Below are 16592 nucleotides of genomic sequence, written 5' to 3'. Positions count from 1 at the left end.
GAATCCAGCTGTGTTTATGTAACAGGCTAGTTACTGAAAATCGATGCTAAAATGCTTTTTCATTTGTGCAGATTTTTTCGAGGGCCGAGATAGCTTAAAATCTCTTACTCAAAAAACTCGTGATAAGTTAGTGATAGAGTGAAAAAATTGGGCTTAGAAAGCGAAGAAAATAAGAATTGCTTTGGCAGCGTTCCGCGTATTTGTCACAATGCAATTTGCCTTTATTCTATATTAAGTTGTAAACGCTATTGTTCGTATAAAGTTGTGCCATCTGTTACTGTGTTGTGTCAAAAGCCTAAATTGCATGCTTATCATATTTTGTTTAACTTAATTGCCAAATGACTTGTAGCTACGATTACATTCGAAACGTTTGCTATGAAAAACTAACTAAAAATGGTTAAGAAACAAAAGACTGCATTAGTTTCCACCAAAAGTTTCTATAGAAATGGGAAAAAACATTACATTTTGACATAAGGCTTTAGACCACTTATCCGGTTATGCAGCAACAGCTGAATTAAGCATTGTGTGTGGTAAAACCGGAGACGATAGAAAACTTGGTTTAATTCTGGTACTGTTTTTGATATCATGCCTTAATGCACAATATTCAAGTCTTCCCAAGGACTCCTACACACTATGTGTTGCAATATGAGCTATGCACATGATACTTTAATGAGAAGTTGAGTGCCTAAGACGCAAAGTGCTGTAAAAAATTACGCAATACATTCTTAACATTTTTTGTTTCTGCTTAAAAGAATTCATACGCTACACACCTGAATAAAAACTTTACAAGATGCAGACTGCAATTTAAAACAGAATCAAAGTGAGTCAATGATTTTTATATTAATGGAAAGGTAGGTAGTAGAAAAATAGGTTTACAACAATCAATATAAAGCAGCCAACAAAAACCGTTATCGAAACACAGAATATGCAAAAATAGACATTACTGTCATGGCTTCATGGACTGCTTCCAAAAAGTTTTCCACATGTTTGTACACTAATGGCATCTCTACTGGCGCCTGTATAGCAAAATAATTAGGCGTGCTGTGTGACATCGTGTTACATCATGACATTCCCATTCCGTCATGTGATGTCACGTAAGAAATTTACCCCATGCGCAAAGCATGCAAAGTTTTACGGAGAAGTTATTGCCGTAGTTACTCTTAATATTACGTTCAAATGACATAAAAACATGGACATAATCGTCAGATTGTTTCATATTCTTTAGATTTGATAAACGAAAATTGTAAAAACTTCTTCACAGAAAACTCTGATGTATGAATTTTGAAGTATTTTGAGTATGTACAAGTAGTACTAATTTTGTTTGGAAAATTAGTACAGCGCTATTTTTTGAATACAACCATCTAGTCAAAGCAAGGTATTTATGTATTAACACTTATTGGGATGCCATCGTTGACGATTGAAATTGCCCAACGTAACTGAAACATTTTCATAGCGACACCCGACACCAAAACCGCGAATGACTCTATCTACGAGAACAGAACGAGCGAACACACCCCTAGCAAATTAGGCTCAATTATCGCTTTCACAAAATAAAATCGTTTCTCTGTTAATCCTCATAGATTCAACTTTGAACGAAATAATATGTTTTATTGCTTTGAAACAGCAATACCTTGTTTAAAATGAAAAGAAATAAACGACAGATACGAAGTAAGGTGCAACCTGCAAGCGCCTGGAGTTAATTTAGCATCTTTCTCGTAAAGTACCTCGTGCAGTGAACATAACGCTTGCCAAGGAGTTAAAAGAAAAAAATGAGCTCGAGAATAAAGAACAAACCAAGCTTCTCACGCAGAATGCGCTGCAAATTGCAATGTTCAAAATCAGGACAAGCAGCATGCTCTGAAGCAGTCCTGCCATATCAAGGTGCGTTGTAGGCGCAATTATATTATTTCATGGCATAATTTTTAACCACAATTAAAAGTGTCCATTAATAAATAAAAAACTTTTTACATTGCAGACTTTGCCTAAGATATACAAGTATGCTTAAACAGGTTTTTATACGATAAACAAGTTTTGATAGTATAGGCTATAGGCTCCAAAGCCAATTACAGAAAACAAGCCTTGTACTTTGACACATTAAAAAACGAATAAAAGATTGATAAAAATTTTAATTAGAGAAACCGTTGGAGTTTTAAAGCGTCTTAGAATTTCAAAAAAAACCAACAGCTTGCCTAAGTCCAGACATGCAACGTACTCCCTAAGTTGGCGCCCATGGACATCACCACATAATTTTGTTGGTCAACCTTGAAATATTATATTAGGCTAGAGAAGAAAAATAATTCTGCACACATTCTATGTGGTAAATTGGGATTTTCAGCTTATGTTGTATAGTAGACATATTTCGTTTACACACCACATACTTTGTACATTGGTTACATCACCGCTAATTTTTACACAAGGTTACCAATACTGCTGACATCCCCAGTTTATTAACTTTGGCACTATGAACAGCTGAAGGAGAAAAAGGGTAAAAAAAGCTAGTTCTTTTAATCTTGTTGGTTTACAGACAACTTTCTAGACCTGAAACCCATTTAACCATGCAACTACAAAAGAAAATGGTCATAAGAGAAGACAAATGAACATGTACACCATCAATTTTGGATCTCACTAAAAGGCTGAAATGAAGAAAATAGGCCTAGTTTGGAAACACCTTTTTAATTTCAACCTATTAGTGTATCCTTCAGTTTAGTTTCAGTAAGTGATTATTTCATTGCAAGTAGATCACACAGTTTTTAGTACAGATAGGCAGTTGTGTTAAAGTAAAGTCCATATATAATTTCCCATTGACTAATAGGCCTAAAGGGTCACATGCCAAACTGCAATAATATAACATCAAGCTATTTCTCTTCTAATATGACCGTGCAATTCTATATATGGTTAATCTGGAAAAAATAGACTTAAATGACTGACTTTAGTTATTTGGGTAAAATAAAAATTTAATTCATAGTGGAAGTATAAGGAGTGAAAGTATATTTCCAGTTTTGTCGTTGTCAGCCCTTTTTGCTCTCATATTATCTGTGAAAATTGTTGTATTAAATTTTAGAAAGTTGTTGGGAAATACTGTCTTTCATTTCCGTATTTCAGTGACATCCAGAGCAGAGGCCCATGACTGAAAAGTATGAGAATTTACAACAAGAACTCGTGCATGCAAAGACATATATTGTTATGTATATTGTTTAAATATTTAAATCAGCAAGATGATAAAAAAAGGTTTAGTGCGCATGTTGATGAACTTCGTGCGTGCAGGTGTCAATACTCCCTACTAAGGTACAGGCCCAGATATGCATTTCGATAATAAAGATTTAGACTGAAGTGAAGTTTGAAAAGAGCAGATAGTATTTGTTAAGAAAATCAGTGGATAGTAGGCTCAACTAGGCTATTAAATGTGTAGTTATGGCACATTTTTTTAAATTAAATTTATAGACAAGGCTAGTAAACGTTTCAGTAAGTATGCGCATGACTTTTATCCACAATATGCGAATGGCCCATAGCAGCAAATGGGATAAAAATGGCAACTGAAAGCAACTGGATATACATTTTGCACTAGACCCCAAACTTTCCCATGTGGATTACCTTATAATATTCAACTTAGGCTTACCAGGAGGATATGAGGAAAAACAGCTATAAACGTCAGAACCCTTGATTTTGTTTCTGACGCTTTCAGTGTATATGAGACCGATACTTACGTTATTTCAAGTTTTACCGGCAAATTCAGATTCATTTCGACCCATACAAGCATAAACTGGATTGAAAAATTTGCATTTTGCACAGTAAATTTAAATTTGTGCATTAGGAATGATCGAATGCCAATTAATGAATTAGCCTACCTGCCGCCACTGAGATAACTTGCCTATAAACCAAGCTTAAAATCGGCATTGAGGATTCCGTAGTTAAAGAGGCTATGCCTCTTATCGAACACTATCAAAACCACTTTAATGGTTTGAAAATGTTTTAACGTTAATTAACCGCTCATAATGCGACCTGGACAATTTTACCGGCACTATCACCACGTGTGCACAACGTGACAATCAGCTACTAGGTACAAACTACCATAACGAGTAGCTTCGAAACATGTGCAACCATTACGTACGCAAGCTAACGTTCTGCGCATGCGCATTGCTCTACCGCAGTGAAAATAACGTGGCATATACAGCTGAGCACAACGCTCAATCAACATTATAGTCTGTTTTCTGTTCATATTTTTCTGTTTTAATATTATAAAAAATTGTAGTACAAGTTAATCTTGTTATTAGCTTGTAACGTTTCAACTTCTATATGATTTTAATGGATTATGGCCCAACAAATAGATTTTCAACTTTGTTTGGTGCACCGTTTTGGCTAAAAACCCACCACCTACAAATCAAAACTGTTTGTCGATATACTGATACACACGCCGTTTTTTTTTCAGTAAGAAACGACAATTTCCTTTCCTTTATTTTTTCTTTTGTAGTAAAAATGATTACGGTCTTTATTTCAGAAACATCAAACTTTGTTTTAGGCCTACTTTGCAAAAAAGTGCATATGTGCGCTTGTTTTTGAACATTTTTGCTAAATGCCAAAACACATTTCGAACACAACAAGATTTGATCAATAGTATGCTATCTGATAAAGTCTTTCATACTTATCTTATGGAATCAAAAGATAATAAATTTTATTAATGAATGCTTCCAGCTATTAATTCACAATCACAAATGGGCCTGCAATTTTCGGTCACAAGTTGTGCTCATTCTATCCAAAGTTCATGCCATATGTACAAGCACTTAACTTATTAACCATTACAAAACAGTACTAAAATTTTGCTGTAAAACAACGGATTTTTCATGTTGACTGTTTAAATTGCTGTTATACAAGTTACTCAACCTTCTACAGATCGAAATTATGCGTCAATGAATTCCCTTTGAATCTCAAACTTGTGGTTGAATCAGCCTCAGCCGCATGACGTCAGATGCGTAGTTCGCTTTGTGGTTATTGGTTAAGATACAGGGGAAAAGGGTGATCTAATCAGAAACTGTTGTTTCAGTTTCGTACCGTTCGTACATACTCCCAAACTAAAAAATAGATCTTTGTAAATTTTACCCTGCTATTTTGGGTTGGCTACACTATTCGGTGTGCAAAAGAAAATGTTTTTTGAATAATATTTCAATTCCAAGGCTTTTGCGTCGCTTGTTTGTTTTATTGGTAGGTGAGATTTACGTTATGACCAAATAGAAGAACTTGATAATAGCAACAAACTACCACAGATAAAATCATCAGCATGTGCCGATATGATATAAAAATCTTTCCTCTGCCACTGTAGAATGTTTCTGAACAACTTAAACTCGGCGATGATACCTCATTGCCTTGTCCAATTATCCTGTTTGCGAACTTATCATTAAAAGTATCATAGTGTTTAATTGTTACGTATAAAAGATCACAATTTTCGTGCAAGTCCTTTACGTACTAAGTTTATTAAATGACAAGTTATGTATATTGTCACACATGACACCACGATTTCCTACAATGGTACTAGCATACGTTACATTGAAGCACTTCGCAGCTTGCGAGTAATATCTATCACAAACAAAATCGTTGCATAAAAGGCAAGCTAATAATCAATGTAGACGTAGTGCTACACCCAGCTGAATTTATTGTTGTCATTTCTTTCACCCAAAGCAATGTTGCAGGTTTTCGCCAATCTAATTCCATAATATTGCCACCTCTCAATTTTCTGAATCAGCGGCTTTGTGTTTCCACTCTTCTTGCACGAGTTCTGCCAGTCTTCGAAAGGCCTAAAAAAAACAAAGTACAGCGTAACAATTCAAAAAATGTCGAAATGAAACTCGAAAGTTTCGGAAATTTTCGTTTACGTGTCGCGTTTGTGCCTTGATGAAGCTATAAAAGATGTCCATTACGAACAAAAGTACTCAGCAAACCGTAACCCCTTTCAGTCCTAACCTTTTTCTTTTATTGACAATTTGTTCGTTAACACTGCAGTGTAGTGCAAACTGCAAAAGTCGTTTGGTTATCAAAGTATTACTGTATTGTGCTAATTTGCTTTATGGTCACCGGAAATAAGCAACTCTTGGTCTAAGTGGCTAGATTATATTTTATGGTATCCGCTACATATGTTTACAGCGGAGAGCTAGATAGACGCCGCATGAAGCAGCATAGGCCTGTCCTACACAGTTTTTAGCTTATTTATTTCTGACGCTGCCAGACTGTTTGGTTAATAAGTTACACGTTACTGTGAAGATTCACGATTCTCAAAATCTTTAAATTTACAAGCCTGGAATTTTGTTTACCTTTCAAAAAGGTATTTGTCATGGTAGCGGTATTAGCCTATTTTGCAACGTCTTTCGGTCTTTGCACAAATTGCCTAAAGTTCTTAAATTTTTTAGAATAAAGACGGTTGTTCATCCTAGTATTAGGCGGACAGGCCAGACTGCGAAACTTGCAGAGGAAAAACAGTTTTTTTAAAATTCTCAGGCCTACTGCTACACTTTAAGTGTTAAGAATTCTGTACACGCCGGCCTTAATCTGTCAAATACTAAAGGCTGTGCTGTTTTCTGTTTAATTGCAAACGATTAATTTTTATAAAAGCTATTCAAAATGGTACTCTACTGTTACACTGCACATTGCAAAGGTTGCTTAGGACACTACAAGCTTAGCAGTCTTGAGTATTAATTAGATGACTTCACCCTATTTTTAGGTGAAGTCATCCCTCTTAAAATTACTTTATTTCTCAGCTAAATTTTCATATTCCAGGATTTGCAGTTTTGTTTTTTTAAGGCTAAAGTGAGCCGTTGAAAGTATCAAGTAGATTTAAAGATTGAAGTTTTTGTATAATAAATTACTCCTGCTACTTTATAAGAACAACATACTAAGCTTCCCTGCATGTTAGCTTTGGATAAGATATAAAAAAAAACAAAGTAAAATCTAAGACAAAAATCTTTTAAACATGTAGCATGCATCATATGTCTATATACAGTTTGGACAAAATGTTTCTTTTCAGATCACTCATGAATTTTGGTACTTTTGATGTTATAAACATAGTTTGACTGTATTGCTAGGAAAATCAAAACATTTTGCGGCTGCAGAGAATCGTAGAATTATAATTTTATAACCTTTGCTACTTACAAATCTCATCTGGCATAATTTTTTCCTTTACAGTTGAGATATTTTAATTTACTTTTGTGATATGTTATAAGATTTATATCAAACAACAAATTATATCGACTGAAAAATTATAACTGAAACTTACAATTAATTTCGGTATTCGTAATCTTAATTTTAAATTATTTCTACTAAAAATCTTTTGAAACAAGAAAGAAATTTGTTGTTTACTTTACCCAAAAATTTTCAAAAGTTAGAGGTAGAGTGAATTAAACATAAAATGCCTTTTCACTATAAAGTGAAAGCTTTAAATTCAGACACTCACCCACCACGTAATACTTAGTAAAACAAAAAAGTTTGTGTCAAATAAAATAGCTACAGCCAGTGTTTTTTTTAAGGTGTTTTGGGGGACGGAAACGGTCCCCCAAACTTCTCCAGCGGTTTCCCAAAATTTGGATTTGCAACTACAGGCTATTTTTTGGTATTTAAATGAAACACTTGCGGTCTCTTAAAACTACTTAGCGGTCAACCAAACTTTAAAAAAAAACCTGGCTACAGCAATGTAAAATTTAGGACATAATATGAGCACATTAAACATCTACCAGCCCGTGCTTTATTGAACTTGATAGCCAGACTTAAAGTAACTTGTTCAGTATATATGTATGTAATTAATGGTCACTGACTTGTTATTGTGAATACAGGGTTTTCCAATAAAAAGTTATCTTTATTAAGTTGACTGAAATCTGTTTATTGGCTTGTCTAAATACCAAGTTGTGTATTTACAACTATGTAATAAAAGCATCTGCTTCAAGAGAAATCTGTGGCCATAAATAGAAGTTGCCATGAAAATCTATTGGTTTTTGGTTGCATTTGGAATTTGCTTGTTTTATCAATGTTCAAGAGCTGAAGATAGAATTTGCCCAAAACCATGTGTATGCAGTTATACCCCAAAATATGAACACTTTGTATTTTGTGACTGGGATACCGAAAAAAATCAGTCACAAGTAAATCGAAACGGCAAAACAATCAATGCGACTGAATGGTTGGTTAGTTCTATACTCGCCGATTTACCTGGAGATACTACACACCTTCAACTCCGGAATTTTAATGTAGCCGCTTTCAAGGGGAAAATGAAGCCATTTCCCAAGCTGATAAACATAACACTGGTCAACCCAAATATGCAACATGTTCCTATGCACTTTCTAGCACAGTTCAAAAATCTGAAATATTTGAACCTGTCTGGAAATGATATTAGAGAAGTTTATTTTTCAGCATTTGCTAACCTTACATCTTTGACCAAGCTGGACTTGTCAGGCAATGAGATTACTGAGGCTTACTTTGAACAATACAGTTTAATTCACCTCACTCACTTGCATATTTCAAACAATCAAATTAATTCAATCACTGATATCTCCAATTTACATGCACTGGAATTTTTAGACCTATCTCAAAATCCAGTTGACTTTGTGAAGGCAAAGCTTTCTACATTAGGAAATTTAAAGACTCTAATTTTACGAGGTGTACAGACTGTTTCCAATGTTCACCAACATTCTTGTGGCTTAAATACCGGGTGCCAGATACTACCTCGAAGACTAAATGTGATCGATTTAGGTGGTAGTTCTTTGTACAAAGTTCCCTCATGTAATGGCCTGCTGGCAGGCCTTCATAATTTAACTCACCTGTACATGGAAGGTAATGAAATCTCAATCATCGATGAAAACACGTTTCAGTCATATTGTTTTGCCAATCTCAAGCTGATTTCTTTGGCAAATAACAGCCTTGTTCAAATATCTGAGCACTCTTTGCTTAAGTTAAATTATTTGACTACATTGGTTGTCACCAACAATTATCTTCAGCATATTCCAGTAAATTTATTGCAGAAGCTGAGCAGTAATGGAGCAATAGACCATAACAAAATTGTTCTTCACAGCAACCCTTGGTCCTGCGACTGTTTTCAAAAAGAAGTTCATCAATGGTTGCAAGAAGCTGATAGAAATGTTCCAGTCAAATGTTACTTTCCTGAAAGTTTGCGGGGGCAATATCTTGAAAATCTCTCAGTAACCCAGCTGGAATGCAGTGAAGTCTGGCTCCATGAGCCGTACAATACCACAGCAAATGAATACAATGATGGCTATGTTAGTTGTTATACAAGTGGAACACCCAAACCACTGGTCATGTGGTTTACACCCAGTGGGGAAGAAATTTCACTAGGAGCGCTTCTGAATGATGATGCACTAAGAATTAGGTACAGTTTATCTGCATATGGAGAGGTGTTAACAGTTCGTGATGTCAGACTTGACAAAACAGGATTATACAGGTAACAATACTTACAATACGTAGTACACAGATAGCTTGCTCACGTTAATGCAGGATTATCAAAAAACTTTGTTTACCATTTATAAATTAAAAAATTTGCCTCCAGGTAGTTTTCTTAGTTGAAAGGAAGTAATGTATATTAGTCATCATAGGTCACCAAGAGACTGTCAACAGTGCGATGCAGACATGCTGCTAGCAGTTGACATAAAGTCTAATCTACATTAACCAAGGGCATACTACATATATTTACATAGGTGTGTAGCAAACAACACAATTAGCACAGCCAATCAAACGACAGCGATGGGAGTGATTTTAAGCAACACAAGCACCATTATTTACGTAGTAATTGCCTGCGTCTCTTTCATGGTTGCAATTGTTTTGAATTCCGTTAACATGTGCATGTAAGTATGAATTCAATAACTGGTTAATAATTTAAAAAGCTATTTCACTGTTAGTTTTGTTCTAATTGTAGGTACATGTATGAGCACTACAAGGCTCGACGGCAGCTCAAAAAGAAATTACATCAACAAGAAGAAGAGGAGAAAGAAAACCCACCAATAAGATCTCGTTCAAAAACATTGGATGAATCGATGGCCTCATTAAACGCCAACAGGTGACTCCCAATCGTATGAAGCATTATGCTTAACAATAGCAAATGTAAACAAAACCTCGGGCGGTTAAAATTTAACCTTCTGCTTTTTGTCTTTTACAGGCATTATGGTCGATACGACTTCACATGCCAGCAACTGTTTTTGGACTCTGTTGTCAAAGGAGCATACACTGTAAAGAAAACTCTCTATGATGCCCGACATTCTGAATTTTCACTCAATATGTGGGAATATGCCGCTAACCTTAGGTAAACTTGCCACGGTATATACAGCTAAATAGCGTATGCATATTCCATTGAAATTAATCTTTGAACTTAATCAAAATTGGTAGAGACCGTTTGCATATTGAAATGCCAAGTATGCCCAGTGGTGTGCAGCTTCCGAGTATTTCAATGCCCAGTATATCAATTCCAAGCATATCTATGCCTACCATTTCAATGCCCAGCATACCAACCATGCAGGTATGTTGTATTAGGTATTCTAGAGTTACAGTGGCAGAGGATATATACTGGTGTTACTTAATCATGTATTTGTACAGGATATCAATACTAACATTGAAAAATTGGGAACATCGGTAATGCATCGGAGTCATAACCTAGCATCATCGGTGGGTTCTGTATTCACATTGAAACGCTGGATGTGGCAAAACCCAAGCGACACTGAAAGTCGAAATTCAGGTTAGATTTCAGCAAACAAAGAGAAGCTTTTGTGATGGTCACAAGTGACTCACAACCACTCAAAAACAAGCCTATTTACTAAACAAAACTGATTTTTTACAACAGATGAACAGCTGGCAGGAGACGCTGGGTTCACAGAAGTGCTAGTAGATGTCCATAAGTCTTCCAACACCATCAACAGCAGCGAAGGAGGTAGTACAAGCAAATTGGACCACAACGTCCTCACCAACAACCGTGATGAAAAATTTGAAGAAAACAAGCCATACAACTTTTCAAAAACAACTTCTCTCCCTTACTATATGTTCCGTAAACCAATCGTAACAGCAAGGGTGCAGAAACATAAGACTATGGCTACGACAAAGATGGACAAACCCGAAAAAACAGTTAGGTTTGGCACGGAGGGATTCAGCCCTCACAATTTACCACACTTGCTTGAGCATTGTGAGGTTAAGATTGTTCAACAACCAATCATATCTGAAAATCCTGCTTTACACACTATAAGTGCTGTTGTGGAAGGCTGTGTACATTCATACGAGACCTCAGTTTAATTCTCATCAAAATTCACCTAATTTTTGTTGCTATGTGTTAAATTTTTACTATAATTTAGTTCCGTTTTTAGAATATTGTTGCTTTCTGCATTGATGTTTAATAAATTCAAATATTCAGTGCAATATCACATGTTAAAGAAATATTTTTAATCCCAGATATTTATTTGTCTATTTTGTTTCCATTGCTACATTATGTAAATAAAACACAGCTTTGCTGCTAGCCCTTTACTTGATGTTTATAAATAATATACATTAATATGAACGATAAGAAAGCATCACAGCCTTAGAATGGGTAACATTAAGTAAAATAATGCTCATAGTAGAGTATTAGTTGTAAGGCAAATTATCACATTACGCGTAATAAACTGCCATTCAAAACTATTGATGATTCATTTTCAGTCCTAGTACCATATTGATTGCTTTGAAACTAACCTCGTCCATCACCTCCACACTTGCAAATGAATAGGCTGCTCGACAGTATGATGACGGTTTTCCGTCTTCAACATTGAACGCTGATCCAGGTAAAAGTAAGACTTTTTTCTCCAATGCCTTTTTCTTGATCAAAGCCGTTGTATCTTCAATTCCTTTCAATTTCATCCACACAAACATTCCACCAGATGGTACATTCCACTCGGCATAATCTTTCGGTAGCACAAGACATGGTCAACAAACATCAAGAAGTAAACTTCATCTTGAGTAAAGTAATTTGAAATACAACATAAACCTGTCATATGTTTATCCATGCATTGTATCATAACATCCCGCTGAGATCTGTAAAAGTCTTGGACCTTTTTAATGTGTCTCTCAAACCCTTCCATTCCCCATTGATCCAGTAAGGCATTCACAGCACTCTAAACAATCAGAGTGTGGTATCAATGTATAAGTAGTAATAAAAGTAATTCAGGTAAAAACTTCCAACCGTTACTCCATTAGTACCAATAGCTTATTATTGCAATGCGTAAGGTTGTACCCACCTGCCCAAAAGTAGTGGAATGGATAACAGTGGTCTGCTGATGCAAGATAAGCCTTTTGATAAATGGGTGCGCACCAGTAATCCAGCCAATCCTGAGACCAGATGACATCACCTTCAAAAAAGTTTAACAAATATATTAACCCGAAACCTACATATGTGTGTCAAATTGTCTTTATAAAAAATTTAATGAAACGCCCCCTACAATGATTATATAATGATCATAATTATGATCAATAGACACACAATTTGACAAATACTGTGAGCACTTAAATGTGCTAAACAAAACTGCTTTCAAGATATCTCAGTTGAGCTTAGAGATTTTACTTGACACAGTGACATTGAGTATAGCATACCTTAGACATTGAATCACTTCTAATAACTCTTCCATCAACATCTATTGACTGGTAGCTGGGTATAAAATTCTGAAAACAAAGCATTTAAAATTGCAGAAGAAAATGCTTTCGTTAAAAAAACAGCTATTTTTGATGAAAAGTTACAAATTAACAAGAACATTTCTATGTGTATTACAAAATTAACTGTATTTTGCTGCGTTTGAAAAAAGTTTTACGGAAAAAAGTTTTTTTGGGCATTTAACTTACATCAAACTGCAAATAATAGTAAGGATCATCTTCAATAATCAACAGATCATAATCTTGAGCAATCTGCAAAATGCAAATTAAGTTGAAGTAAAAGTTATACAAAGCAAATGCATGTGGCATTCTACATGTTTATTGTATTGTTACAATAAAACAATCTGCAGGTTACAAATGGAGACATATTCTTGGTAAAATTAAACAGACTTTCATTTATGTTTTACCTTGTAAACTTCCTTTTTCCTATCCAACGTAGCTGATGCACCAGTAGGATTTCCACAAGAAGGGATTGTGTATAATACCTTCGGAATATCTGACTCAGGATCCCAGGCATCCTGTGGCTTCCACCTTTGCATCACTTTAAGAAGTGAATCTGACCTCATTCCGTGCTGATCTGTTGCCACGGAGATAAGATTGTATCCTTGCGGTCTTAACTAAAGGAAATACATTCTGTTAAGGATTAAAAATCAAAATACAGTAGATATAGCATGAACACGAGAGCAGAAGTGAATTGATTATGTTGAAGTGTGTATCACAAAAAATATCAACAAAAATTGGAAAAATTAAATAGCAGCTTACTTTCTAATGGCGTTAAAGCAGAAGATTGCATATAATAGACAATTTATACATAATACATATCATAAATAACTGATTCCATCAAATAAGGTTATTGTAAGGTTACACCGCATATATAACAATCTCTCTGTCGATTATTATTATACAGTAGTGCTAAATAAGTATAGTATCTGTACTGAAAAATATCAAATAAACAAACACAGATGACATAACTAACAAAAGCCAAAGTTCCAGCATAACAAGGGTCATCCAGAAGAATGTTGTCTCCTGAATTTGCAACCATTTCAAAAACTTTTCCCAAACCATCCTGACTTCCACTTGTGATGACAACATCAAATCCACCATCTCCTGGATTAAGTTTCATCAGTGGAGGGCTGTGATACTTGATATGAAGTTTCCTCACCCATTCCAGGAGACCAGGGATACTAAAAATAATAAATCAAGTTAATTATAACTTCATTTGTACATACTATTTTGGTATGAACTGATGGTGGTATCAACCGATGTTTTCACCATGTGAATGTAAATTATTATCTTGCCCTTTTGATGTTGTGTACTGAAGTGTTTTTTCCATTTCTTTTCCGTGAAACTTTATAACAGTTCCATCGTGAGTTTTCAGCTCAGCAGATTGAAAAGGGAACAACGCAGGATTTGGCCATCCTGCTGCGAGGGTTAGAATTTCAGGATTCTTTAGAGCAATTGCTGTTGTTTCTCTGAACAAATGCATCAAAGTAATTAAATAGTTACAGCAAGAGTCAAATGCCAAAGTATGAAAATAATTACAATATCCATAGTATGTGCTTCCATGGCCATAATATCATAACCAGAGACAACTTCAAAACGCATTGCCTAAATCATATGCCAATTTTTGGAAAATATCACAACATGCATAAGACTTCTCATATGTTCATCTAACATAGTAAAATACCTTATAGGAGATTCCTTGCGTGCAGCGCTCACTCGAGATATGAACCTGGAAGAAAATATTTTGTTTGTTGAGATTGTACTTTGATAATTTTTTGAGCAGTAGCTACCAAAGGCTTTGAAAAAATTGTGAGCATTTTGTAAAACAATTGAACAGGGACGATACAATAACAAATACAATGTATATAAATGACTTCTTGCTGTTTTATTGAAGCTGGGAAAGTGAGTTATGAACCTCTAAGTAATTCCACAAATGCACTAACAATGATCTTGCTAAATTAAACGAAACATTTTGGATGTTTACTATTTCCATTGAAATGTTTACATAATTATTTTTTAACATATAGTAACTGAACTATACAGTATGTCAAGCCCAACTTTCCAGTGGACAATACAAAGAATTAATAACAAAGTGAAAATGTTACCTGCTGAAATTCATATTCACCGTTTGGTTGTGTGCATTTGCCGCACTTCGAAAATAGCCTATATTTTCAAACTAGCCAATGGAATGGCTTAAAACTGATCTGGCCACAGCCAGTGCTTATTCCCAGCTATGCACTATATAGCAAAAAAAAAACAATGAATATCATAAAATGAACTAAATATTTCATAGTTTAGCACAGAGCTTTTCAACCTGTGAGACTGTACACAATGGTGCGTATAGAAAAAATTCTAGTGCGGATGACGAACTCGGATGAAATTCGTCTCTATGATTTTCGGTTATTCTTAAGCAACGCTGATTGGTTTTGCAAGTTTGGCGTTTTTCCGCTTACCCTCGTGTCGAACCATGGTCGAGGCAAGCTCATCCGTAATATAGGTTGAGCAGTTACCACAAAGCAAACCCAGTTTTGTCAATATAGCTTCCATGAATAAGACTGCCAGTAAAAAGAATGTGACAGAATGTTGTAGTGGCAAAGAAAAAACAACAGCATAGTAATGGAACAGGTTGATATCACATTACAACAAGGCAATGGTTTATCTCGTTGCTTTATATTTAGTTGAAAAGTAGTCAGGTGCTGTTATAGACACAAGAATGCGTTCTTTTCTTGTACCGACATAGAAGTGAAAATTATGAGTGAGTGAATTAGAGTTAATGAGTGAAATAAAATTTGTTGAAACTTTTTTTTATTGTTTTCAGGCGATCCGACCATTAACAGTGTATCGTCTTGAAAACGATTTGCTGTTTGATGATTCTTGCATATATTTAAATGTATATATAATTTAATTTAACTTTACTGCCAACTTCAAACACTCGTTGTTTCTTTTTTATGCACACATCGCTAATGAAACCCTAGGGACCGATGTTACTGATGCATGGAATCGTTTGACTTGGAGAAACCTGTAGGCTATAGTCTACATTCGCATACTCGCACTGTTGTGAGGTGGATAAGGCTGAAAAGAAAACAAATTTTTTGTTAATATTTTGAACTGTATTGGCTATGTAATACTCCATATGCTTGTATACGGGCATTGCAAAAACCCATAAAATCGGCAAGGAAGCCCTTAACTAGGCTAGGCGTAACTACATAAAATATAAAAACGGCATAAAAACTTGTCCGACAAACTAGTATGGTATGGTATCACAAACTTTATTCTCTAACTGAGGAAAGTCCACAACTTAAACTTAGCGATGATTCCTCATCACTTAAGCCTCGGCTAATTATCTTGTCTTCGTGCAAGTTCCATTTTAATTTTTTTATAATTTTTTTTTTATTACCGGAATTTGGAACTGTTCATCAAGACCACTGAACAAAAGCAAGCGTCGTTCACATCTTGCTCAAGGTAATTACAATGGTAGCGCAACTGCAAATCCAATCCGGTTCGCAACTGGCCTTTGGTAAAGAAGAACGCCTGCTCATACTGATAAATGGACAGTTAAAGCATCAGCAATTTGATGACTGTTTTTAAAAACTCACTGCACGATTGATATATTTGGCACCAAAATGTGTTCAATGAGTTAATTTCACACGTGCTTGGTTTGCGGTGTTCGTCGTGACAATTCAGTTAGTACGTCATAATTTCAAAAAGGTTTTATGATGAAATAAAGCTCTACTCTAATACGAGTTTTGTTACAATAAAATAAATTATTGCGATTTGTTGACCTCATTATGATTTCTTCCCTGTCTCGCTGAAACCTTGGCAAGTGACACTACCAGTTACAGTACCCGGGCCGCAGATATAAGTTTATAAGATTGCCATTTGCTAATTTTGCTTGCTAGATCCTGAAAAAGATAATGTTTTAAAATTTGTAGTCGGGTGGTCTCAAA

At 35.2% G+C, this 16592-nt stretch overlaps 2 protein-coding genes across 2 annotated transcripts; one reads left to right on the top strand and one right to left on the bottom strand.

The window, feature by feature from the left end:
* Positions 1–5446: 5446 nt before the first annotated feature.
* On the bottom strand, positions 5447–14904 carry LOC143451640 (kynurenine/alpha-aminoadipate aminotransferase, mitochondrial-like). The gene is made up of 11 exons (XM_076952343.1): positions 14751–14904; positions 14330–14374; positions 13941–14114; positions 13619–13826; positions 13050–13259; positions 12832–12894; positions 12586–12654; positions 12234–12344; positions 11984–12110; positions 11692–11900; positions 5447–5786 (listed from the first exon to the last, which is right to left on the bottom strand). Exons 1-11 carry the CDS (start codon positions 14762–14764, stop codon positions 5718–5720), a joined length of 1299 nt encoding a protein of 432 aa, XP_076808458.1. The 5' UTR covers positions 14765–14904; the 3' UTR covers positions 5447–5717.
* LOC143451629 (uncharacterized) lies at positions 7552–11479 on the top strand. Its single transcript, XM_076952334.1, has 7 exons — positions 7552–9427; positions 9681–9827; positions 9899–10039; positions 10139–10282; positions 10366–10495; positions 10573–10711; positions 10817–11479. Exons 1-7 carry the CDS (start codon positions 7953–7955, stop codon positions 11257–11259), a joined length of 2619 nt encoding a protein of 872 aa, XP_076808449.1. The 5' UTR covers positions 7552–7952; the 3' UTR covers positions 11260–11479.
* Positions 14905–16592: the final 1688 nt, after the last annotated feature.

The sequence above is a fragment of the Clavelina lepadiformis genome, chromosome 1 (genome assembly GCF_947623445.1).
Source record: "Clavelina lepadiformis chromosome 1, kaClaLepa1.1, whole genome shotgun sequence".
Lineage (NCBI taxonomy): Eukaryota > Metazoa > Chordata > Ascidiacea > Aplousobranchia > Clavelinidae > Clavelina > Clavelina lepadiformis.
Note: the sequence above shows the minus strand (reverse complement) of the source record. Positions and strands in the feature narration are given on the sequence as shown.